The 12,500-nt window shown below is 36.7% G+C and overlaps 1 protein-coding gene across 1 annotated transcript; it reads right to left on the bottom strand.

Moving 5' to 3' along the window:
- Nucleotides 1-833: 833 nt before the first annotated feature.
- Nucleotides 834-8,772, bottom strand: LOC138041353 (exocyst complex component 6B-like). The gene is made up of 13 exons (XM_068887132.1): nucleotides 8,590-8,772; nucleotides 8,294-8,459; nucleotides 7,407-7,454; nucleotides 5,987-6,077; nucleotides 5,459-5,504; nucleotides 4,936-4,998; nucleotides 4,373-4,454; nucleotides 4,196-4,255; nucleotides 3,962-4,026; nucleotides 2,852-2,926; nucleotides 2,062-2,148; nucleotides 1,262-1,308; nucleotides 834-902 (listed from the first exon to the last, which is right to left on the bottom strand). The coding sequence occupies exons 1-10, from the start codon at nucleotides 8,679-8,681 to the stop codon at nucleotides 2,896-2,898; spliced, it is 744 nt and encodes a 247-aa protein (XP_068743233.1). The 5' UTR covers nucleotides 8,682-8,772; the 3' UTR covers nucleotides 834-902; nucleotides 1,262-1,308; nucleotides 2,062-2,148; nucleotides 2,852-2,895.
- Between the last annotated feature and the right edge of the window lie 3,728 nt (nucleotides 8,773-12,500).

Below are 12,500 nucleotides of genomic sequence, written 5' to 3' on the forward strand. Positions count from 1 at the left end.
TGTTAATTTCAATTTACGGAGTCCCCAATTAGTGCTTCAGCGCTAGAACGACTCGACGCTTAAATAAAGTTGGACCTTTCCTTTCCTTTTGGAAGCGGAAAAGTGCCTATCACCTCGACAAGCGTGTCCACTTAATTTATTCTCTGAAATGGTCCGAAATATATTATATATTATTATTCACTTTTTATTTTTTTTGAAAGGAGAGAAAAAAGATTATACTTGAGTAAAAAAATTATCATAACTGGGTGATGAAAAGGAATGGGTTCGATACCGGGTTGACATCATAAATTACTTTGCTTCACAAAGAAAGATCACAAGCCAAAGCAGTCTTTGATGTCAACCTTATATCGAACACATTCATTGCTCAGTTTTGGATCAAAGTATGACCACTTTCCCATCTTTCAAAGTGAATAAAAAAGTGAATTTCAATTGAAAGGTTCTACGGTAAAAACAACGCAACGTATTTGGGACGATTTTGAAGAATAAATAAAGTGGAAAAGTTTGTTCAAGTGATGGGCACTTTAAGATGGTAACTGCATTACATAAATATGGGTAATCAAATGGTGACTAGTGAAATTAGAGGGAAATTTTTATTTAATTTTGGGCAAAACGCAAGTGAAAGTATTCCCTAATTTCACAGTATACCACTATTTTGATCAGCTGTAAAATGGGTGACAAATGACGTTCATTAAGATGACATTTAGGCACTGTAGGAAAAGTTGCCATGGCAGCATTGTAATTTCACAAATGAAATTATAAATTAACACTGAAATTTTGCACCAAAATTACGGAGTAATTTGTCACCCATGTTTAATTAACATTTAGCTCAATAATTTTACTGTACATACCTTGTCACCAATTCCTTGGTTGTGTGGAGAATTATATCCTCAACGACAAAAAACCTTACACACGAAAATAGCAATAAGTAAACAGTAATATTTAATGTCACTACTTGTAGGAACACTGAACACACTGAAGCCTACATCATGTACATGTAACAATTATATTTATTATTGTCATAGCTTTTGCTGTCTTTGATGGTGATTTATACAATGTACATGCACATGAACACCCAAGAAAGTCTGAATGAACTACTTAATTGTAAAGACCTCACAGGTTGTTAATTAACTTTCTGTTTTGTGTTTGTGCTGCGGTATTTCATAAGTTTCAACAGATTTTGCTTATCAGCCACAGATTATTACTATGACTAAAATCATGCGATGATAATAATTACTGGGAATGCAGGTGTCATCAAACTTACCCAACAATCTGATGAAAATAAGCTTTGTATGCCTCTAGGTTTCCATCCTGTTTCAATAATAATAATAATAATAATAATAATAATAATAATAATAATAAAATATTAGACTAACTCCATCTAGAATATCTCGCCTTTAATCTGAATCATCACCATAATTCCTGTTATCATATCAAATTAAATTTTCAGTCACCCTTACATGTAACATAATCAATGTATCCAACATAAAATTAAATAGTTTTCTCTAACTAGTCTAAGTTCCATTTTGATTTTACCTTTGTTTTGAGATTATCATGTCAAATTAAATTTCAGTCACATATGTATGTACACATCAATGTATCCAACATAAAATTAAATAGAAGCTTTTGTATGTTATGTTCAATTGTATGTTATTCAAAATTGTTTTCCTCTAAGTAGTCTAAGATCAATTTTGATTTTACCTTTGTTTGAGATTATATGATAATGAAAGAAAAATTCGAAGTGAACTGGTTTCAAAAATTATAAACAAGAAAAAAAATTGAACCACAATAAATTATACATATACAGTCTTTGCAATGGAGCAATGTCAACAAGGTTTTACAGTGTATGTGATTTACATTGCCTACTGATTTTGAAAAGTGATAGAAGAGATACATACAGATGTACAGTGTATGCAGAAATACAGTGTATAAATTATGAGCTTGTACATGTACATGCATCATTACAAACTTTTTTGCTGTAAAACGCCTTTGAGAATAAAACTATAATTATTATTACTGCACATATAAAAAAAAATTATCAAATGAACAGAAAATGAAACCTACCCTTATTCCATGATTAGGCTCTAGGGCAAGTCGGGATTGTTTTTTCCTTTGTTTGCGGTAATAGTTTTCAAAGGTTTCCCTTTCTCCCTGGTTAAATTAAGACAAATGAATTAGCTTCAGTAAAAAAATAGCACTAATACTGTAATTCTACTTGACAATGTACCTTTGAGCAACTACAGAATACATGGCCACTTGTGAAGGCATATTTCTCAAGAGGCTCGATGACCCGGCAGTCGAGTTTAGTAACCCTGTTACTTTTGTAACTCTGTGACTCCGTTACCTCAGTGACCCTGTTACCTTTGTAACTCCGTCACTTTGTTACCTCTTTTAGTGGCTCTGTGGTTCGACAGCTCATCAGTCGCGTTCGGTGATGAAAGTAACCTCATTACCTTTGTAACTCTGTTACTTTGTTGCCTCTTTTACTGGCTTGACAGCTCGTCAGTCGCATTCAGTAATGAAAGAACGAGTAAGGTGTATATTTTAGTGGCTCCGAGGATCGGCAGTCGCCTTCAGTGATGAAATGTTAGAAGAGTGCTTACATTTTGTAGGCCTAATCACTGAAACCAGCGCTTCGGCTTAATCAGTAAATGAGTGCTATTTTCTTCACATGATCTCGTGAAAAGTGTAGTTAGGGTTAGGGTTAGGCTAGACAGAGTTATGGACCCTTCAAACTATTGGTCCGTGGCCTACATCAACATAAATTTTAGAATGGGGTTATAAGGCTGAAAGATTTACAAACTCAGTGATAACTAGAATATAGGTATCATTTTAAAAATAACACTACACTTACAACAACAGTGAAGATGTACAAGCACTTGTATACAGGAGAGAAATCTACCAAATCCTGGGCAGACTTGTCCAACTCCTATCAAATGAAAAACACTGTAAGTATCTTAATAGCAGGGCTCTTTGCCGCCTGGGGCAGAGCGCCACACTTAAGAGAATTATTGTCAACCTTTTTTTGTTTAGTAGTCATGTGACTGACCGAGCGTAAGTCCGTCCGTCCGTACAGACTCTGGGGGAGGAGGATGGGGGACTAGAGAGGGAATGGAGGGGAGTCTTGCGAATGTAGCTTTGAGGTGCAGATAGGCAAATTTTCTTGGCGGGAAACTCTTGTGCAGCCCGCATTTATCCCACTGACCTTCGTCACTTTTGAATTTGAAGAGTTTTAACCATTAGTGACGAGCAATGGAATAAAGAGCAGGAAAGAGCACGAGAGAAGAGGCGACGAAATTTGAGAAATTTAAGTGAAGGAAGCCTTGAGAGAAGCCAGGGAAGGAGAAGAAGAGGAAATTTCATTGAAGAACCGGCCATAAAGCTGAGAGAAATAGAGCAAGAGACAAAACACTTATTAATTTTACAACGGTTAGCTTTCAGGTAATGTTTTCCTTCTTAACGCATGCCACGCTGCTTCACATATTTTTTAAAACACACTAAAAAAACAAAGAAGGCCTGAAAACGTTTGCAATTCTTTGTTGACAGAGAATCTGGCATATTTCAACAATCACACACCAAGTTGCCATTCAAGCTTACGACTGTCCACACTAAATTAACCCTTTCACTCCTGTATGGTTCTGCATTGATGGATTTAGTGTTGAAAACATATTAATTAATTAGGGTTAGGGTTGGTTAACTGTCATATTAACTGTAAGAGTTGTCAGAATACTGTAGGGCAGGTCGACCGCAATTTGTACCAGCATGATCAGTTTGTTGAGTGTCCTTGTGTTTTCAGAAGAAAGAAGATAAGATGCAGTTCGCGTATGCTGTGTCATTTAGTTCCTTTTTTCTTGGAGCTTTCTTCGAAACATTCTTTGAAATTTCACACCAAAATTAAGGAGTAATTATTTGTCACCCATGATATTAATGGACGCAGGTGTAACTCCTCTGAGCACTAACTTACTTCATCTTCCCTTTTTTCTTCAAACCAATACCAGGCATCAGTGTCAGGTTGTTCTTCTGTATTGCCTAATGAAACACAGTTACCAAAAATATTGTTATCAGACATTTCGAAAAGAGGGTAGTTACAGGAAAACTCTGCTTGACGGATAGTGGGTGCCAATTATCAATTTTACTTAACCTACCTGACTAGTTTTGCAAAAAGAATTTTGTTTTAAAAGTATCTTTGTAAACCAACCTGCTTCATAGCAATTGCACCCAGCTTTTCTGAGACCTTCCTGATTTTCTCAAGGAAATCCTGCAAAGAAAACAAAATCTCCAAGATGCACTGACGTAAAAACAAACATCCTTAAATACAATATAATTATTTGACGTTGAATTTAAAGCAGTAAGCATTGTTTATTGCTAATATTACCCTCAGGTCAGCCAACGATGCCTCTTTAATATGCTCTCTTAATACAGGAATACTCTCTTGCATGATCTCTGCAAATCTAAATCTACCAATCACACAAAACAAACTATTAACTAAGCCGAGCATACAGCAGGTACAATACTTGTTAATCCAATAGCCCTTTTCATGGTCAGGTTTTCTCATTTGCATTACAATAAATTATAATCTAGCATGTACGTGAGGCAATTTCACGCTATTTTGTAGTTTTAACCCGAAATTGCCTTGCATTCATGTTAGATTACATTGTAATTGAAATGAGAAAAGTGAACCGTGAAATTAGGGCTATTGAACCACTAACACAAAGAATTCTTTTAAAACAGGAATAACTTCTTTCACAATCCTTGGAAATCTAACTCAACCAATCAAACAATAAGATTATTGTAGGCTACAAGAGGGAAACATACATGTACAAGTCAATTATTAACTGATTGGACAAATTTTGTCCACATATATGCAGTTAACACAACGATACAGTAAATAATAATTCTATCTGATGCCACACACACACACACACACACACAGAATACCTTTTTATCCGTGGTAAATAAGTGTGCTCCAACTGTTCAAGCGTTTTCAGGGCTGGGTAATACCTGCAGGAAAAATCCTTATTAAAACACAATATCTACACCGTAACAAATTAATGTTACTTTTTCTTGCAAGGCCACAATTAAAAAACAACCTATTCCGAAAAGGTTGTCATTACAATAAAAATACACATGTACACCTTTAAAAAACGTGTTTTGGTCATTATCAAACTTCATCAACTCTAACTGCAATAGGAAAGCCAAGAAATGTGATAACGATAACATATGACAATGTAATAACACTTTACAAGATACAATGCACACTCCAGCCAGCCAGACAACTAATTTTAAGTTCCAGTGAGATAAATAACGTAGTTCTTGAGGATGTACAGTACAAGTAAGGAAGACGTTTTGATCAGAACAATATAAGCGTCCAGAACATTCAAACTCAGATAATTTTTTTCTGTACAATTGGCATGCACATGTACTGTACATGCATTTCCAAAAAAAAAAAAGAGAAGCCCACCTTCTGTTTTTCATCTGGTCTTTAAGTTTTGTATACATCTCTAAAACTGAAAGGAAACAAAACAGAAATATACTACTTCCTGGGACTTTCAGGAATACTTTTCATAAAATCTCTTAACTTGTGGGCATTGTGGATTGTATTGTCAGTCATGAGATGTGGGGAACAAATGCATGCATGGTGAGAGTGCATGTACATTGTATTTATTTGGTTTTGCACAATAGACCTAATCGGCTAACTCAATGTTGTACCCAATTCAAATCTCCCGGGACTAAGATTCTTTGTGTATTGTATTTGCATGATAATGTAGCATTCATATTTAAATGATATGGAAATACCTGGAACAAAACGTTTTATTCCCAAAGGGTTTGAATTGGGTACAACATTGAGTTAGCCGATTAGGTCTATTCTTGTTTAGATCAATCAAATTAATTTTCATATTTTCTTTGTTGGAAATTAATTATAATATGAAGCAATAGGAATGTAAATTTGCATTGTTTCATATTACTACTGTAGTTTGATATACATTACCTGGCAAACAAACGCTCAGGATTTCTATTGCAGATACAATATTTCTTTGGGTTGTTCGACATTGAATCAAATTTTCACACTTGCTTGTCAGCTAAATATTTAAAAGACACATGGTAAACAATTCAAGTAAAATGTACAAACTTCAAACAAAACCAATATTAATGACCAAGTTGAGTTTTAACCCAGAGCGTTTCCCTGGGTAGAGATTTTGACATGTATGCATTGCACTATGTTCGGGAATTTGACATGCCTGCCTTATTGGAACACAGAGATGAGTTATCCTTGGTTTTGATGCGACTTCTCTGGTTTTCCCAATTTTTCTAGACACCATGGGTGAAAGAAAGGTAAGCGAATCCGTCTTCAGGGACGGATCCATACCGGTTGACACCGTTTTACCAAAGTCAGTCAGAAACACAGGAAAGGGGACTTTGGAAAGTTAAAATCTAAAAAATTCCCCGGGGAGCATGCCCCCTGAACCCCTTAAAAACTTTTTCGTTGTTTGGAAACCAGTCATTATTTTATCCTAGATCCGCCCCTGGTCTTGTCTTTTTGTAAATAAGGACCATCACTTCTATCAGTCCTTGCTGGAGTGTTCACAAGTACAAGAATGTTTCTTTCTACTTTTTTTCGTGAATGCTTTTTGTACATTTCTACATGTACATATTCATGAATTTTCCAATCTATGATTGTGCATGCTTGATTGATTTGAAAGTTGGTTATATTGGTAAATGTTAGGTTCTTGTTCAGTACCATGAGCAGCGGAAAGGTTTCGAGTTACATGAAAAATTTCCATCGGCTGTTAAAAAGGAATTTGAAAAAGACAGTGAAGAACAATGGTGTTCCAAGAATGTGAATCTACTGAAAAGTTACTCCAGGGGTTTAACATTCATAGGTGCATAACACTCACCCGCTCACCCACGCGAGTGTCAGAACTGTTTTGGCGAGTACTTATCAAGAATCACTGGCCTGATTTGGCGAGTACCATTTTCATATGTAAAATACATTATTTAACCGTAACTTTTCACTTTCTGCTTTAAAATAAGTACAATATCTTTAAGCAATAGCTAAAAACTCTGAAATCTCCAACAAACTTGGTTCGCAACCAGACAAAAATGACTTCCTTTTGGGTGATTGTTACATGATGGATGTACATGTACTTGTACAAAGTAATACCTCTGGCGAAATGTGGGAAAATGGACATTTCCTGCCGCTATTACCCACACATACTTTGCTTTGAACAGTTTGTGTACATTCACTGAGTTTTAAATGTGGTCATATCTTCCTATCAAAAACACATAACATTTGATAAGAATACTACTTAGTCTAGTGATCGGAATACCACTCCTCTTCTAATTCTGGAACTCCAGTTTAGGAGTTTAGGAGTCAATGGGTTAAGCAAACAACGCTCATTCATACCCACCTCCCGTCCAGATTCCTGCATCGCTTCATTCACTTCTTTCACTCTCATCTGTATCAAAGTACATGTAAGAGAAAGTGTTACATGTACGATCAGCTCTCATTATTATACTATGAGAAAACCTTTCATTACTACATAAACACTATAAGTAAATTTAATGCTATGGTCATTTTTACAAATGAGGCTAAATTTCAAGCACCCTGTCCTCCCCTAGTGAAGGTTGGGTAAGGAGGGTGATGCCAGGGCTGGGATCATTCACTTCAGTCTATTTACTTTTTTAACCAAAACCCATGCCAACATGATTCAAATCTTTACTGAAAGCACTGTATATTGGCGTCAAGTGTGGGCTAATATTGGTACCCATTATAGACTGCAAACTTCAGGAGACTTTGGTCAAATACTGACATGTTTTCTTTATATGCTTCTTTCAACTTTTATGCTGAATCTCAATTTCTTTTTTTATTCTTGTTTAACTTAGCATGAAGTAATATTTTATTTTGCCTCTGCGGTCATTAGAGCTTATTTATTTTATCAATATCGATTTTTAAAAAACACAAAAGAATAAGTGTGCCCTAATGCATTTCATCATGTGCAAGAATGCGTTACATTCTGGAAGTTTTTCCAGACAATGGATGACAATTATTATTTTCAAATCTTATCACTACTTGTGAAATAAGGGTTTTTTTAACTACTGAAGAAGCCAGAAGTTCCTGATGAATTTGACAATTTCTCTCTCTATATTGGAAGACTTGTCAGATAATGAATCGAAAGTAAGGGTTAGAAATTTTATCGCGTATCTAACGAAAGCAGAATTACATGTACTTATACATGCACGATTGCATCCTGCAGGAAATAACGGGGTGATAGTGATGGAAACGGTGTTAAAATACCTTTAATTTCCGTGCTTCACCACGCACTTTAAGCAACTCGTTTACGGATTCAATGAAGCCTTGGTAGTGATAATTACACATCCGTTCGATGTCCTTGTCATGAACTCGGATGCGTTCCTCCAGCTTGTCCATGAATTCAGTGTGCTGTTCTCCATCGTAAACAGCTCTACAAAACGTAATTAAGGGAAAATAAGGGACAATAAAGTACACATCTCTTATACTATCTCAAAACACAACAGACATTTCCTTTGTATATCAAGGGATATGATTTTCACGAATGACATTTAAATTCTTACCGTAAAGTTGGTCCAAGGAGACCATCGCTCGATTCAATCTCCGCCAAGAGGTGCTCCGCATGAGAGCTTGAGACCGTAGATTCTGCAGCCATCGCTGTTTAAATGGCGGCTTGGTAAAACTCAAGTTATATGAGGCTGCCAGAAAACCCATCCGAGGAAAACATCCGCCATGTTGAAATAATCTTGATTTATTTGGGCATGCGTGACATCTGTTTCCGCTGCCTCGTCTTAGCGCAAGAAGTACCTATAGATCCTGGGAACCAAATAACAAGAAAGTGTTGGACGGAAGCGGGAAGATCTGTAGGAGGAACTTTTCGCCGGTGATCTTTTATCTTTGAAGAAGCTTTTAGGCCAGATGTCTGAGAAGACAGTTAACGCTCCTATTGCGGCACCTCTTGAAGAAAAACCAAAACAAGAGAAGAAAAAGCTAAAGCCGTGTTGTGCGTGTCCTGAAACGAAGAAGGTTCGTGATGCCTGTATTGTCGAACGCGGAGAGGAAAATTGTGGCGAACTCATTGAAGCACACAAAGAGTGCATGAGAAAGATGGGATTCAATGTTTAACATGAAGAATGACTGATTTTAAATTTTAAAATGGAGAAGTTATGCAACTTATCTCTTGCATACGTCATATAAGGTACACTGTATTGTTCACACGTGCGGATGTGACAAGATAGTGCTGTTGTGCTGCAAGGAAGCATTTGCCAGGTAAACTCAAGACTTGAAGCAGCAAAATCCAAACTGACAGTTAGAACAGAAAACATGGGAGCCAAGTGCAGTGAATGAGTTACTGAATCACATTCTTGTAGGCACAGGCAACCCATAAATAACAACAAATAGAGCAGTCCATATTGTCTTGGCACACACTTCATCCTCTGTTGTTCAGTTTGCTTTAGTTCAAGTCTGTGGGGTACAGAATCAAAAGCTAAACTACATTACGCTACAGTTAAAAATTCAATTATAAGAAAAGATGATGTGAAGCGACTTCAAAGAAGAAGCCAATGGCAACAGCAAGCAAAACATCACTACAAATTAAAACCTTTTGTTTTCATAAGAATATTACGATTTTTCCATCTTGTTCACATTATACAATATGGGCGAAGTACTATCGTATCCTATAACTGGTTTGGTAAAAGAAGCTTTAAAGTAAAGATACAGGTAGAAAATGAACTATATTGTTGTAAACTCACCTTGTCATCAATACGGTATACCTTAAATTTGGCTATTTCATGTTTTTGTTTAGTAGATCACATAAAATGTAAAGGTAAAAAATGTAAATGATTTGTTTATAGTGGAAGTGCTCTTAGATATCAAGCTAGTTCACAGGCACCCCACTGTTAATAATCTGAACGAAACAATAAAAAAAAATGTAACAGAAACATGATTAAGAACCCCATGTGGCAGGAGGCAACCAGTTCGTTATATACAAAGGGTGGTAGAGTTGAATCCAGGACAACCGGAAAACAAATCCAAACCAGTGGTTAGAACGGGATTTGAACCCGGGGCAACTGCATGCAAACCCAACACCGTAACTACTGGACCTCACTGACTCCCTACATCAAAGAAATGCCAAAAATAAAAGTGTCACATGCAGCACAATAATAATTATTTTATCTCTTTTATCCTATAGTATTCTTGTTGTGAAGGAATAACCACCCAGTAAGAATGTCCCTGCTATTTGCAATATTTATTTAATTTGTGCTTCATAGTCATTTTACTGGTAATAACAATGTTGTGTGCAAAATTCAAATTTTCTCTACATTTACCTCATTTTGCACACTCTCTGTAAGATTTAGATGTTTTAATTTTTTATATATTATCTGTCTTAGGAGCATACTAGCTTCATTGTGCTTTCATAGTATTTTCCTCTCTAAAATGGTGTTTGCAACAGGCAGTAGGGTTTACATGTACGTTTCAAATCTACAACTTGTAGATTCGAAACGTACGTGTACATGTGAACCCTACTACAGTACTGTGATAACTGAGCCGTAGAAAAGACAAATACAGTATAATATTGGAATGGAATGGAATTTGTTTACCCTTGGAACACCTTAAGAGCACTCAGGAGCTCGTTCAACATGTGTCCGTACATTCCGAATCAAATTGGAATTTGGCAGTGTTGGTTTTTGAGGGGAGGAGAAAACCGGTGTACCTGGAGAAAAACCTCTCAAAGCAAGGAGAGAACCAATAACAAACTCAACCCACAAATGACACCGGGACCAGAATCGAACCCAGGCCACATTGGTGGGAGGCGAGTGCTCTCACCATTGCGCCACCCCTGTTCCCCAAGAAATAGTATTACATTCTGAATCGGGAGAGCATCGGCTAGTTTTTAGTTATGACTAACATTTACTTGGAAATGAAACAAATTACAAATGATGGAGACATAAAATGGAAGCGGGCACTGATCCTCACCGAGAGTGCATTTTTGCAAAAATGGAATTTTCTTTTTATTTGAGACCTGCGAATTGTGAATTGACACCGGGGAACTGTGACCGCCGATCTTCACAAGGTCCTTGAGAATAAGAGGGTTGTACTTACATTGAAATTACTTCTGATGAAGGAGATGATGTTACGACACATGGAGAGTAGCATCAACATAATACAATTAAAGTTTAACGGCATGGCAGCGCCACGACCGGCATGTACCTTTTTTGCAGGTCGCTGGTCACAGGTGCTATTCCCACCAGAAAATGGGAAGGAGAGAGCTTGAAATGACTCGTCCAAATTAGTAATAAACATTTATTCACCAACGTGGAGGTGTAATTTGTATTTAAGTCTGTTTTCCAATTTCAATTGAATTACCGTGAAAACACTACTTTTTCAGTTTTGTCAAAACCTTTCATTTCTTATTTCCCATATCGAGTTAACCACTTTTGGAACTTAAAACACTTGAACTGTTTAGGAAAAGAAACAAGTCATATTGAAAATGTCGGGAAATAACGTCTAGCGTTTTAGTATAACTTTGATTGACCGATAACGGAATGCACGCTTTTTTATTAAGGATAAAGGACACGATTTTTCCCTTTTTTTACCTCAAGCATTAGGGTTTGGAGCATCGTTAATTCGAATTTACGGTTGTTTAGGGGCAGTTAGTGACGTTTTCAATTAATGGTGTGATTCTCATGATCATGCATTCATTCCCATACAAATCTAACGCTTAAACATTAATATTAATTATCACTTTGAATGAAATATTCTACACCTTTTCATCATCATCAATCCAATTTTGATCAGGGTTTATCCCCGTAACAGGAGTGGCCGGATTTACAGGCTCCATCACTACTGCCACCAAAGAATGAGTGCCAAGTAACTCTCAGGAAAAAGAGGACTTTCAATGTCCCTCTAGCTATCTTTGTAAGACAAATCGCTTAAAGCGGAGCTTTTTATGGCAAATTCTTCCCGTTCCGTTAGCTTTTAGTTCTCGGTGTGCAACTTTGCTTTTAATATATTTTAGATTTAGTTTTTAAATATATTTTAGAATCTTTGTTCACTTGTAAATAGCCGTAATTCAGCCCTTGGCTGCAATGGTTTTATTTAATAAAGCTATCTATCTATCTACCCCACTTTGTCAGCAATCTTTCTAACTCCCACTCCCCATCTCGCTCGATTCATGGCGTCCTTTTTCTGCAAACCAACGCTCTTGCTCTCTTTCTCCACCTGCGTCTTCCACGTCTTCTTTGGTCGTCCTCGCTTCCTCGTGCCCTTCACTTCGAACTCCAACGCTTTTCCCAGAACATGTCCATCATCCCTCCTCAACACATGCCCATACCATCTCACTCCATTCGCCTTTGCCATCTGAAACACTGTTTCCTTCAATCCCAACATCTCCATCCGATCCTCTCTCCTCTTTTTCTCCATCAGTTTTGCACCACGCATTGCTCTCACCATTCATAATAGTTTCCCTTGACGA

The sequence above is a fragment of the Montipora capricornis genome, chromosome 3 (assembly GCF_036669925.1).
Source record: "Montipora capricornis isolate CH-2021 chromosome 3, ASM3666992v2, whole genome shotgun sequence".
Lineage (NCBI taxonomy): Eukaryota > Metazoa > Cnidaria > Anthozoa > Scleractinia > Acroporidae > Montipora > Montipora capricornis.

Excerpts from the sequence above, each read along its gene's own strand:
- LOC138041353 (XM_068887132.1), bottom strand. The coding sequence starts at position 8,681 with ATGGCTGCAGAATCTACGGTCTCAAGCTCTCATGCGGAGCACCTCTTG. Across the intron at positions 7,455-8,293 it reads GTGAAGCACGGAAATTAAAG|ATGAGAGTGAAAGAAGTGAA; the intron begins GTATTTTAACAC and ends ACTTTGATACAG. Across the intron at positions 4,455-4,935 it reads TATTTACCACGGATAAAAAG|ATTTAGATTTGCAGAGATCA; the intron begins GTATTCTGTGTG and ends TGTGATTGGTAG.